The sequence below is a fragment of the Pochonia chlamydosporia genome (assembly GCF_001653235.2).
Source record: "Pochonia chlamydosporia 170 chromosome Unknown PCv3seq00016, whole genome shotgun sequence".
Taxonomy (NCBI): domain Eukaryota; kingdom Fungi; phylum Ascomycota; class Sordariomycetes; order Hypocreales; family Clavicipitaceae; genus Pochonia; species Pochonia chlamydosporia.
This window is the reverse complement of record NW_019154051.1, coordinates 85514-99673: the sequence shown is the minus strand read 5'-3', so window position 1 is coordinate 99673 and position 14160 is coordinate 85514. Positions and strand designations below refer to the sequence as shown.

At 48.3% G+C, this 14160-nt stretch overlaps 2 protein-coding genes across 2 annotated transcripts; both read left to right on the top strand.

Annotated features, from left to right (window-relative positions):
* Positions 1 to 467: 467 nt before the first annotated feature.
* VFPPC_11561 (hypothetical protein) lies at positions 468 to 1447 on the top strand (the record flags this gene model as incomplete). Its single annotated transcript, XM_018289704.1, has 2 exons — positions 468 to 833; positions 896 to 1447. The coding sequence occupies 2 exons, from the start codon at positions 468 to 470 to the stop codon at positions 1445 to 1447; spliced, it is 918 nt and encodes a 305-aa protein (XP_018136595.1).
* Positions 1448 to 3267: 1820 nt separating this feature from the next.
* VFPPC_11558 (ATP-dependent DNA helicase PIF1) lies at positions 3268 to 7118 on the top strand (the record flags this gene model as incomplete). Its single annotated transcript, XM_018289703.2, has 5 exons — positions 3268 to 3486; positions 3543 to 4108; positions 4177 to 4277; positions 4405 to 5726; positions 5772 to 7118. The coding sequence occupies 5 exons, from the start codon at positions 3268 to 3270 to the stop codon at positions 7116 to 7118; spliced, it is 3555 nt and encodes a 1184-aa protein (XP_018136594.1).
* Positions 7119 to 14160: the final 7042 nt, after the last annotated feature.

Sequence of the window (14160 nt, the reverse complement as noted above, 5' to 3'; positions counted from 1 at the left end):
GGATGAGGAGGCGATTCTGCAGCGAAAAGTAGCCCCTGGCGCTTAGGTGTGGGGAGATTTGGATTGGTTGACAGATGTTAATGTTCTGCACCAAAAATAGCCTCGTAGCGATGAGGACCTGGTCTGCCAGGAATTTAGGCAAAAGCGTGACCTCAACCTAAGCACCTCTTGATGGGTTTCGCATTTGTTCAGGCACTGCTCGATGACTGATTTGACCCCTCCAGCATCAGCATGCGTTTTCTTCGAGATGACTCATGGTTCTTTAAATAGAACGACTAAGAAGAAGTCTCTGGAAAACACAATTTGAATCCTAATTCTTCAACTTTGCATACACACGCGTACTCATTTGTTCTCTCCGTCCACCCTTGCGCCGCTGTGGTTTCTCCACCTCTGGCTACATTCATGGTGAGCTCTCCTGGTAACAAACTCTCAAATTCCCGTGCCCCACGCTCGAACAGGCAGAAACCATGGAGAAGTCCGAAGTAGACATTTTGGGAGTGGTTCAAGTTCCTCTGCAAAACTTGCAGTTTGTGGAGGGGGTAGGAGAGCGGTTACACAACACCCGACAAACAGAACGGCTCCAAACACTATTTGAGTGTAATTCGGCTGATCATGAAAATAGTAGGCATTGGATTGACGGCTATATCGACAATGCCGAAGCGCCGTCATTCCTGAACAAGCTGGGCTTGTCTCGTCAGGATCTCAATCGACATAACCTCGATGGCAATTCCCTTGCCTTGATGACCACTTCGTGTGCTTCACTCAGGGTCGCCACCGGATCGAAGCGACAACGAATATTAACCCACATGAGCGGTGGACCGTTAGGCTGTCATGTATGAGCCTTTCGCAATTGCGAACCAACCAAACGGTAAGGTCGCGGACAGAGTAATTTCAGCATGAGACCCCAGACTCGGATGGGCGTGTATACTGCAAGCTGCGAGAGTATGGAGACGGCAGTTTGGAGTTCCATGAGTGGCATCAACGTTTGAGTAAATCGAAACAGTACATCTTTCAACGACTCACCCAGCGTGTTCCTATGATGGAGGCACTAGACTTGCTGGGGCATTTTCCGGCTGTTGTTGATTTCCTCCAGCTTGGATGCTACAGCTCGGTTTTTGACAACCGTATTTTTGGAGAGACTATTGCCGGTTGGAACCTCATATACACAGGATGGTCGAGGCTCACACTTGGCAGCAGATTTTTGCAACACTCTATTGATCGGGACACAGTCCTCGCCCTGGAGGGCCGCGCCCCTGCCGCTAGCAAAGCAGACCAGCTGTGGATTCACCAGGCCTTCGCAAGCGGCCAAGTTTGGCCCGGTATTACTGACCCACAGCAGCGACGTGAATTGGAATACCGAGTGCAATCATTTGAGGGCATTATACCGAGTCTCAAATGGCTGCAGGCCAACCTCCTGTATTTGAACGTAGCAGCCGGCATCATTTAGAAGTTAATTGTTCCCAGAGTTGAAGGTCGAAAGGGTCAACGCAAGAGAATGTCGCTGCAACAAATATTAAGGAGCTACTGGGTTGTGTCCAAGTCCAAGCCGTGCGTTGAAGTCCAAGAAGGCGTATTCCAGCCGGTGCAGGGTCAGCCCTCTTTCAATTTAGCATATAACCACTGATACTTGCCGCTCTTCGTCGATTTCCTTATCTGAGCAAGTCCGAGCCCGAGGGAAAGACGCGAGAGAAGCTAGCCTTGTCACTGGACTTAAATTTCGTCTCGCTTTTTCACAACAGGGCCTGGCTTCTAGGATTTCGCACCTCCCCGATCAATGAGGGCATTGTCAATGTAAACCCCCCTTTCCAACCCAAAACATGGACGACGTCAAGTGAGAAGTCAAACACTTTCGATGAGGTGCAGTTTTGGCGAAATAAAACACCGCTGGGGAAGACCTCACATACATGCGTTCCAGATTCTCCAAAAGTCAGCATTCCTCCCCACGCTCGCCCGCACCACATCTCACTCCGAGGTTGATATGATCTATATCTTACAGGACTTATTGCGTACTTTTGTCCAACCTTGTAACTTCGAATACGACTTATCTCTTCCATGCATAACCCTCAACTCGGAAACTCATCATGCTCAATCGACCACCACTGGGCTTCCCACAGCATGTACGGCCGACTCCGCCCTGCAAACGATAGGGGAGTCCAACCAGCCCGGCTTCAACAACCCTTCCAACTCGGGGATCCCTACATTTGCCAGACCAGACATTGTAGGTCGAGTGGCTGTGCATCGCGATGTCAGCATGGCTGACGCAACCAAGCAAACCATAACACTCCGAGTTTCATAGTTACTTATGTTTCAGTCGGTTTCATACGGTTTCATATATCGCCGATGCGTCTCTGATATCTTTGTACATAAAAAAGGAATGTCGCAAAGGCACGGGTACCATATCTCGTAAGCACAAGTGCATATGACTGTCCAATCCGCTCCACACGATTATCCTCACCGACTGTCAGTGACGTTAGTATTGGGGCTCGGCTGGCGTGCCACTTCTTATGAGGTTTTGCCACTTACCAACTTCTGGATAAGCCTGTTAGATTTATGATGCCTCACTTGGCTAACGACCGGTATATTGATGAATTATTAAATTATTCAGATTCTGATGATCCTGTTGTTATTGTTGGTCTTCATTTTCCTTCAATTTCGTGTGGGCGGGGAAGTCCTTTGCTACCTTTCGTCCAGACAGCCACAAGCCACAGAACGAATTTTGCGCCGCTTTAGCCGCATATTCCCGTCAATCTAACAGTGACAGAATCGGAGAGTAAGTAGTTACCTAACGAGCCCACCTGATTGAAAGCTGAGGTGAGTTGATCAGCACCTTATTCGGCCTCAGGCACTATTTTCGGCCTAGTGCCTGAGGCCGAATGCCCCTGCTAGCTCCTGAGGCTATGTCCCCCACAGCCACACGAATCCCCCAAACCTTTTAAGGTGAAGCTGGCACAAGCGGATCCTTGAAGCTTTACACCGTCTCATGTTCTAGGTCTGAAGCAGCACGTGTTGTAAAGTAAGTGTCACATAAATTGCTGTCAGAATGACCACTGTGCCATTTATGCACAAAAAATATTGTATCTTTGATGAACATGTTATTCTTCATTAAATCTAACAATTGCCTGGAACTGTTCATTTCTCTGCCTCTCCCCGGTTTGTCGTCTGAATATCGTTGCTTATTTTATACGTGCAAACTACTTTATCCTATCGCCAAACATTTTACCGTCATAACCATTGGCAACTAAAAAAGGAAAAAAAAAAAGATTCAATATGAAGATGTTGCAAATAGTTCTTACGTTAATTGCCGCAGCTCCTACGATTGCCAACCTCCAAGGCAGACACCGTTGCGGTGCGGCGAGAGCTTCACGACGGTCAGCTACAGATACTGACCTACCCTATCGAACCGACGTAAACTCGACGACACCAATAGTCGTCGATACTTACATGCATGCCATTTCAAACTCGACCACTTCCGCTGCTCATCTTTCTGTGTGTTAAAGCCCTATTCACGCATACCGCAGTGAACTTAACTAATCTGGATACAGCGGGAAACCCTGGATAAGCAATTAGAAGTTCTTAATCAGGATTTCAAAGCAGCTCGCATCTCCTTCAAGCTTCGGAATGTGACTTGGACAATCAATGAGGATTGGTCAAACGGTGCAAAAGGAAGCTACGAGGGAATGATGAATACTCTCCAGCAGGGAGGCAATGATGCTCTCAATTTATATTTCGTCGACCGAGTCACCCAATCGGGCTTGCCAAATTTCGCACCGAATGAGATCAGTGATCTGCTCGGCTTTGCGTCCATGCCTCCGGATGCAAACGCAAGCGACTCTACGAGTAGTAACTGCGTGATTAACTCGGGCACTACTCCCGGAGGCTACATGAATGGGACAAATTTAGGAAGAACCGCGACCCACGAGGTGGGCCATTGGTTTGGTCTCGAGCACGTATTTGAAGGCGGTTGCAATCCTGACCCAGCTCTTGGTGATTTCGTCGCCGATACCCCTGCCTCGGCTGATAGTAGCACCGGATGCCCGATTGGTAAGCATTCCTGCCCTGATCTTCCTGGTCTTGATGCAATTCATAATTTTATGGACTATTCAGATGAGTAAGTTGTCCTCGTGTGCACAAATCTAGCTAGCTAAGACTAATGTTTATTAACGTTAAACTAACTAGCGATTGCTCAAATGAGTTTACGCGAGGTCAAATTATGCGAATGCATGCTCTATGGGAGAAATATCGAAAGCCGCCTTCCAAGGAGAGCGCGCGTCCGACGAGTTCGCCATCGTCAGGCTGTAGACTTTCACCCTTCACCCATCGCAGGGCCCTTTTTCTATCTGCGGCAATATGTATAGTCATTCTATTAGGCAGTATCTAAAATATTACGCCACCCTCGCACCTTAGATTGGGCTGCAGGAGGTAGAATCATCCAAAGGCCATACATGGGCAAACGGCAAGAGGCTTTTAATAGGAGGGGCAAACTTCCTATCGCTCAAGCGCCGGAGATCAGGCAAACCCCCATCGATGAGTTGGGCCGAAAACATCGCCTATTCGCCATGTGTTTCCCTACTTTGTTTCCGTATGGCACTGCCGATTGGCATCAAGGCAGGATACGCAATGTCTCCCTGGCTGATTGGGCGGAGCACTTCCTGAAGTTTCATGATGGAAGGTTCGGTGCCCGTCCCCGCTTTCGATTCTTAGTCTTCAATATGCTCATGAGAAAGAAAGCTCAAGAGGCTTCTGGTTTCTGGGTAAAGAAACGCCCGGATCTCTTGGGTCTGTCACTCGACGAGTTAAAGGAGTTATTAGGCGAGGAAAGCACTCTGCTCAAGAGCATCGTTCGCTCAGGGGCAACTTTGACTGGGACGCGTCCTTATTGGAGACAGAAAGAAAACGCTCTCAAAGCAACAGCCCGATATTTCGGAACCACAGGGACTGTTTTTTACACGTGGAGTTGTGCTGACCACCAATGGGATGATCTCCATAGGCATTTACCCCGCTATGATCACTGGAGGGATGGCACGGATGAGGATCGCCGAAAGATCGCCTGGGAGAATGTCCAGCGATTCCCTCACATTATCGCCGCTTGGCTCGATATTCTGTTTAAGGCATTCTTGAAATATGTTATGACCAGCTTTTTGGGATTAGACGACTATTGGTTTCGGTATGAGTGGCAAGCACGTGGTACAGGTCACATCCATTGCATCATCTGGATGAGGGATTCGCCCGCCATGGGTGCCAGGACCCCAGAACAACGGGAGGCTTTTGCACAGTACTGGAATAGGAAAGTTACGGCCGTTAATCCAAATAGTACAAGACCGCCAGACGCCAGGAATCCGGCTTCTCTGCCGTTCATTCATATCTGCAATACCGATGAACAGGTGGCAATCTTCATGAATCGCTTTCAGATGCACGCCAAGTGTGCCCCTGGAAGGTGCCTGAGGAAGAACAAGACCACCAATATTGTAGAATGCCGGTTTTTCTTTCCTCGGGAGCTTCAAGAACGTGCTCTGGTCACGAAGAGCATCAACAAAAAGAGCTGGATGCTGGGTGTGCAACGCAATGTGGAGCGCCTTGCCCAGTGCTCGCCAGTGATGGCTCTTGGGTGGTTAGCAAACACGGATTTGCAGCCAGCGGTTACATACAAGGGGCTTATCCTCTATGTGGCGAAGTATGTATCAAAGCCAGAAATCAAATCTGCATCATATCAAGAGTTGCAGGATCAGGTATGGTCACCTCGGATTGTTTGTTGCGGATCTAACATATTCCAGATTCTGCCATATGTCAGTGATCATCGTCCAATTACTTCCTTTGCGGCCAGGCTGCTCAATAAGCTTGTTGGGGAACGTGATTGGTCGGCGCAAGAGATTTCCCATATCCTGCTTAAGATTCCCCAGCAAAAGTCGACTAGGCAATGCATGGTTTTGGATTGTCGTCCTGACCAGGCTCAAGATCGCCATATTCAGTTTGATGATGGTGAGGCAGGGGAAGAAATGATGTTGAGAGAAGGGCTTTCGGCGTACAAGCGGTACAAACTGAGGGTTGAGCACGCCAGTGGTGGAGAGCACTTGAGGGACGTGACTCTGATCAACTGGCTGCAGCACTACGATGTCAGCAAGTTTCAACGCCTCTCTAAAGGAAAACCGCGGCCTGTGACGTTCTTCCCTCGCTACAAGTCAAACCCGACCGACGATGAGTATGAGGACTACTGTCGAGTGAAGATGATGCTGTCGCATCCATTCGAAAAGGTGGAAGATCTTTTGCAAGTTGATGGATTTCTTGCCGAGACCTTTCAGGAAGCATACGAACTCTGCTGCGATAACCACAACCATGGGGATGACCTTTACGATGAGTTGGATGTCGACGATGATGACGCAGAGTCCGATGGCGATGACGAGTTTGAAGCCGTTGACCCATCCCGGCCCACTCCTCCTGCACCGCTTGCAGACTTCGAAACCTACGGGCTTGCGCACCCGGGAAACGACTTGACGCGAGTTGAGGATGGCGATAACTTGGGAGAACGGGATTCTGATCGAGAATATGACTGGAGCCGTCACGTAGGCAAGTATGATATTGACCCATCGTTTTGGCATGTTACTAAGCGTGCTTTTCCGGCGGAGCAACTTCTCCCGTCTCTGAACTCTGTTGATTTACTTAACGGCGAGCAACGTACGGTCTACAACCTGATTGTCGATCATTACAGCGATTTTCTTGCTGGAAGGAACCCTCCCCAGTTGATGGTGAGCCTCGATGGTGTCGCAGGAACCGGCAAGACATACGTGCTTTTACAGGCAATTAAGAAACTGGAAGAAATGGCTACTATTGCAGGAGTCAGAGACCCTGTTTTGCGGGCTGCTCCGACTGGGATCGCTGCCCACAATTTCCACGGCCGCACGTTACATAGCCTTTTTAAGATTCCTGTCAAAACCCCCCCGCAGGGGCTCTCTCAGAAACTCTCAAGATCGAACCTGTGTTCTTTGCAAGCTCTCTTCAAACATTGCAGATACCTTATTATTGATGAGAAGTCTATGATTGGCATTAAATTCTTGGGCCTCTTGGATCAACGTCTCAGAGAAATCTTCCCAGCCCAGTGTATTCATCAGCCCAGCCTCGCTTAATTTTGCAGGGGTTTTACCCAGCCTCCATTTAAGTCCGAAGTTTTGTTTTTGGGATATATTACGCTTTACACTGGATATATCGTACTAGACAATGTTGAAAAAGGTAAACAAGTAATGCCTCTACTAGGTTCTGAAATCAATTTAATCACATGTCCAGGTTGTGATGCTCTATTTCGTTTTAAGTGTTTACTCAGCCTAGCCTAGCCTAAGGGTCAGGCTGAGGCGAGGCGGGGCTTTTGAATACACTGTCCCAGCCCGTCAGAACGTGATGTATGGAGGCATCAACATCTTTGTCTGTGGTGATTTCCACCAACTCCCTCCTATTGGAGCTACTGTGATGTATTCAAATCTTCCCAACGCGCGAAACGCTGACTTTTTGACCGGCCAACAAGCATACCGAGCCCTGGATACAACAGTACGCTTGGAACAGTCGATGCGGCAAGATGGTGATGACGAAGAGACGCTTCAGTTCCGCCGCGCGCTCGAAGAGTTGCGGGTTTATCAAGTATCCCAGCAGAGTTGGCAGCTTTTGAGCACTCGAGTACAGAATGAACTAACTCCTAATGAGGTAGAATCATTTAAGGATGCGCTACGTCTTTACTTCAGTCGAGAGGAGGTTCGTATACATAACCACCGTCTCCGTGACTGCCAAATGCCCGTCCTTAGAATCAAGTCTACTCATACGGGCCGAGGCGCGGAGGGGGCCAATGATGATGAGGCAGACGGATTGGAGTCTCAGCTTTGCATCTGTCTAGGGGCGAGGGTCATGTTAACAGAAAATATCTGGGTGGAGAATGGCTTGGTGAACGGGTCTATGGGGACGGTGAGGGATGTCGTTTGGAGTGAGGGTCAAGATCCTACCAAAGATATGCCAACTGCAATCATGGTAGTAGTCGATGACTACGACGGGGCCCAAGTTCCCCGGCACTGACTACATTCCCATCTTCCCCGTTACCAGGCGATTCGAATACAAAAAACGTGATTGTTCGCGCACTAACTTCCCTCTTCGCCCTGCATACGCCATTACGGTACACAAAGCACAAGAATTGACGCTGAAACAAGTGGTCTTGAACCTGGAACGGAAGGATCATGCGCCAGGATTGTCGTATGTTGCCATATCTCGAGTTAAGAAGCTTTCTTCCATCATGTTTGAGACGCCTTTCGATCTGAGTAGATTCACAACCAAAGTGAGCTCGAATATGAAGGATAGGGCAAGGGATTGGGAATTACGCACACTCCAGTGTTTGTAAATTAATAGATTGGTGCATCACGCCAAATGCAGCAAAACATGAAATGGCGGTGCAAAGAGGGCTTTCTCATAAGCGTGCGCTGGCATCCTAACTGCGGGGGGTACGGGGGGCCGCAGGTCCCTCGTCATATTATATTCAACTTGTCCAGCGAAATACATATTCATATAACATATTCATGCATATTCATATAAGGTAAGAGCTCCCGTGATGACATGTATGGCAGTATTGAATTATAGCCCAGAGGCCGCTGAAATGCTCTCATTTAACACGCTATCATATATCACCACCCTCTTGACCTCTGGGTCACAGGGTAGGCCCATCCCACACTCAGCAGAGGCTTTAATTTGTCCCTCCCGCAACCAGTTGCCGATGCACTCAATCCTCCCAATGGTGTCAATCAGCAATTGTAGCCTGTCCTATCTTGTTGTGTGCGTAGGTCCTGAAAATCTCCGCCCGGCTCCACTGATTGCTGGTACGGGAAGAATATCGATGGTCGTACGGCTAAGCCGTGAGTATGCTGTACGAAGGTCATCGCTACACCACCATTGAGTCGGCATAAAACCCTCTACGACAGCAAATGCCTTCGCATTGTCCATCTAGAGCTAAGGGATAATGAAAGGAAAGAAAGCTCAAGGCCGCGTCCTAAGGTTGGCAACCTAAGAAGACGAAATTAGGTGGAGTTAACCACTTAGTCACTTAAACAACAACAGATTGGTTCAAGCGATGAAGCTCCCAACACCCGTCTCGCGCCCACCTCAATGGCACCTGCCATGTACACATCAGCGGCGGTCACAGCCCTACTCCGGGTTTATATGAATATATATGAATATGCATGAATATGAAATCTAAAGTACATATTCATATTCACGTAAAATATGGGCGTGCATATGAATATATTCATGCATATTTGTGAAAGGCCTCTAGCGAGTTGATTCAACTAACTAGTCCCTATGCTGTTTACTATCAAGATAGAGAAGAAAAGAGGATCTTCCTACGTCGTGGCATCATCACGGCGCCTTATACCTATCCTTCCATAGAAGGTTCTAGAATCAAGCTGTCATGGGAGTTGGTGATAGGCGGCGCAGCCGCCGTCCAAGCGGCTCCAGCCCGTTACAATATTCATATAAGGCCCTATTTGAATATTCATATAGCCATGTATGGTAGGCTGAGAAAGAGATCAATCAGATAAAATTATATCAAATTTCGATAAACAAAGCTACTATATTAGATGTTTATCTAACCGGCATCATGCTCGGCCGTACAGCCAAGGCTCGAACCCACTACACTGGATAGCCACGTGGACCATCCATAAATGGTCCATCTCTATTAAATCCATCTTGTCGGCGCTCAGATTACATAATATCCATTACATTCGTGCTTGAAATGGATGTAATTGATGTATTTAGGTGGATTTAGGGTAGGTTTTGAGGATATTTTCTGACCCAGTATTTCAGCGGTCGGCAGGCGTATTTTTGCACGAAATTGATCTTAAATCGAGACACTTAAAACCCTGGTCAGCAATGCCGATCACTCCACAATTCATCTTCCACTGTCGGCATGAACGAATTTCTTCGAATCTCCTGCTGCTGCTTGGCGTACAATTTTTTTTTACCATGTATGTCATTCGACATGCCAGTCCAGTCAGAGCAACAGAAGCTGCTGGAGGACCGTCTGTTTCGCGATTTTAAAGGCTGGACTTGGTCCGAACGCGCTCGTGACACTAGCTCGTGGCTTTGGGACTTTGGCTGCGATATTCAACGGCATGGGAACCGGAAATGGGCTTGCAAGCACTGCATCCTCATAAATCGGCCCAGTATCGCCAGTTTTGCGTCGTCAGGCCTTCAGAACGCGGCAAATCACCTGTGGCGTGAGCACAAAATACCAGCACCAGCACGCGAGAAAAGGAGCACGGCACAGCTGAAATCAGAAGGCGCACCGGAATCGAAGCAGCCGACTATTGCCTCTGCTTTGAAACTGAACGTTGACAAGCCTAGGGAACAGACTATCGCGAATTGCATCATCTCACGGTTGGATAAACAGCACTTCCAGCGAATGCTAGTGGAATTAATCGTGAGTAGCAATCAATCCTTCTCCTTCGTGGAGAACCCCGTCCTCCGAGAAATCTTCGACTATTTGAGTCCATCCGTTTCGATCCAATGCGCCAACCTGAGCGGCAGTGCTATTCGATATAAGATTATTCAAGAATATAACCGCCACAAGCAGAGGGTTATAGAAGTGCTGAGGAGCTCCACTGGACTGCTCCATATATCATTTGATGGCTGGACGTCTCGAAATAAGCTTGCCCTGTATGGGATTGCCTGCTTTTTTAGAGATGAGAAGGACCGGCCCTGCAAAATCATAATTGGGGTTCCAGAGGCTCATCGCCACTTCGGCTCAACGATCGGCGGGGAGGTTCTCGATGTCCTGCATGCTCTTGGTGTGAGTCGAGAGAAGATTGGCTATTTCACCCTTGACAACGCTGAAAATAACGATACGGCGATGGAGGTTATCGGGGCTGAGCTTGGGTTCAACGGCCGGCTGCGTCGTGGACGTTGCATGGGCCACACCATCAACTTGTCAGCCAAGGCACTGTTATTTGGGAGAAATACGGACGCGTTCGAGCAGCAATTATCAGGCGCAGAAGCGTTATCTGATGCTGAATACGCTCGATGGCGCCGAAAAGGGCCTGTTGGGAAGTTACATAATATCGTTGTGGATGTGCGCGTTACCCATCGGCTGATATACTTATTCAGAGAGGTTCAGAGGGTAGGAGGCTTGACCAAACGCCATTCGCCTTGTGCTAACTTTGGCTCTTTAAATAGGAAGAAATTGATCGCGCCACCACCCTGAAACTTCGGTCGAAGAAACCGCTCAAGCTAATCATCGATAACGACACGCGCTGGCTGTCACAGCTCTACATGATCCGCAGGGCTCTGCGGTTAAAAACGTCCATCAAACTACTGCTGGCCAGGTACAAGGCACAGTGGGAAGACGAAAATCGGGTCTAGGAAGACTGGGCAGGTGACGCAAGCCAAGTTGGCAAAAAAGCCACGCATCCTCCGAGACGAGAACCAACTGACAGACAGAGACTGGGAGGTCCTCTACCATTTGGAGGCTATTCTGACCGTCTTCGAAACCGTGGTGAAGACGCTGGAGGGCGATGGGCACATCCGTAAGCGCAGACAGGGCTGGACCGGTTCCTACGGCAATGTCTGGGACGTGGTGCTGGGGTACGAGCTGCTTCTTAACACACTGGAAGAGTATAAAGAGCTTGCTGCTGGTTTTCCTGATGCAGAGTACTTGCGCATTGGAATTAACCTTGCTTGGGATAAGATGGATGAGTATTACCAACGGCTGGATGAGACGCCGATATACTATACAGCCATGGCGCTCCATCCAGCCTATCGCTGGGACTGGTTTGATGAGACGTGGTCACATAAGCCTAGTTGGGTAAAAAGGGCAAAAGAGATGGTTGCCGATGTCTGGTTATCCGATTTACGCCCACCTTGAAGTTGGAACTACCAGCAGCAGGAGTGACGAGGAGCCACCAGCTAAACGGTCTCGGTTTTTCAACGCGTTCGAGAAGAACAGTCGTCTGCCAAGCTCAACACCAGCCTACGTAACAACTATAATGGGCGACGAGTACCAGGCGTGGCAGACGGATCGTGAGGTAGGTGACAGCAATGTTCGCGATCCAATCCGTTACTGGATCACGAAAAAAGGCAGATATCCCAGGTTATCCAGGATGGCCTTGGACTTCCTGACGATTCAGCCAATGTCAGCCGAATGTGAAAGGTTATTTTCAGCAGCTGGCAAGATGGTCTCGGCATTGCGTACAGACCTCGATGCTGAGATTATTGGAATCTGTCAGGTTTTACGTTCTTGGTATCGTGCAGGCCTCATCAAGGACCTAGATCCATTGCTTCACTCGCATGTTGAGACTCAACTGGATGGAGTCTACGCGACTCTGAGCGACAATGAACTGGCACTTGCCGAGTCAAAGTGGCTATTGGACGGCGAGGACAGCGTCAGCGAGGGGGGGTGATTTAGTACTGCAGCAGACGGGGGAAGAGTTAATAACGAAATATGAAAGTGAGGCCGAATAGGCCTGATCCGGTGAACAGTCTCCAAAGTGCACTTGTACATACATGTGTACATCCACTCCACTCAACTTGGAAGTGTATCACATCCACCAAGTAGAGGTCTGATATGTAGCACATCCACTCGACTTGGCCCAAATGTGGATGGGTGTAGTGGTTTCGAGCCTTGAATATCGCCACCGAATGCGATCTTGATTGCATTACGAGTCTATTTGGCAAGAAATTGATGAGTTTTGTACTAAAGTAATTTTACTATTAACTCTACTATGCTACTATTATACTATATGAATATTATTTTTACTATCGTACTATCGTACTACGAAGTATACTTTTTTGGCGTAAAGTAGATAGTACACTTTTTGGCCGAAGTATACTTACTATTCATATAGGCAAGTATGTTGAAGGGCGTAAAAGTGGTCAATTCGGGGCTTCTTGAATGGCTGTTCGATGCTATCTGAATTGGAATCCACACCGAGATTACTCCGGGAGGCTATAACAATATTGGGATGGACCTTCCGAGCATGATTTCGGGCGTTAGATTTCTGCTTACTTTCCCATGGCTTATCTGGGGGACAATGGATGCACTGATAAACAGCATTCCCGGTAGCTTTTCGCTTACCAGAACGGCCCAGTTTAGGATGCTCGGGATAAATCCTACGAAAGAATGGTGTTACATCGAAATCAAGTAAGAGAATGGAGGTAGGAGTAGCTTCCTCAGTACTTTGAGAAGGAGCAGCACTTGAAGGAGGAGCGATCGAAGGAGCCACAGTATTGATCGTAAGCTGTGAGGAATCCATCGTAAAAGGAAGGCGGGAACGCGACTTATTCAGCCAGATAAAGGCTTGAAAAGCAACAATTTGGTTGCATCTTTGGAGAAGAGAAACTAAAAGCTATCGAGAAGCTGGACACCTGGTTACATAGTCGAAGTTCAGGGGCAGATTGTGAGACCTTCATTTGGTGGCGTTATTTGCACCGGCAAGATTTCTAGAGCCAATTAGAATGCAGTATTTTCCTTCCAAAGTACGATAGTAAAGTTACTATTTTACTTCACCTCTGAAAACTATACTTCGTAGTATACTTTGAAGTAAAGATAATATTACGATAGTAGACATAATAGTACGATAACATAGTACAATAGGCAAGTCTGCTGAGACCGTGGATCAAATCGCTCTTTCAATTTCTCGCCCTATGGGGCCGTTGGCTTCCATTCAACCCTGCCGTGCGCTGCGAAGTTCCAAATTTCAAAGCTCTGCCCTCATCTACGATGTGTTCATTATGGCCGCTATCCTAAAACCACACTCTGTCGCCACCTGTCTCGATAAAACACCAGCCCTGCAAGAACATCACTGTGTTTCTTCTCTTCTCGGTCGTACGCGGTCCAGGGACTCTGAGCTACCTGGTTTCTAGTGGGCTGCCCTCGACCACCAACCCAACGGGAGACCCTGACGCAAATTGTCCACTGAGCTTTCACAGAATAACCCCATTTGCCGCAGCGACAGGATTGTGAAGAACAGGCATATCCGGCCATTGCGTTCGTGCTATTACTCTATTCTCTTTCAGCTGACTGGAATGGCTGTCTCCGAGAAGATAGCGTCGGGGCTCACGGAAAAATTCTTATTGCTGGTGGCCAGCTTCCTATACCATGACGAGCTTTATGGTCTAACAGAGCATCTTCGACTTGTCTTTATTCGG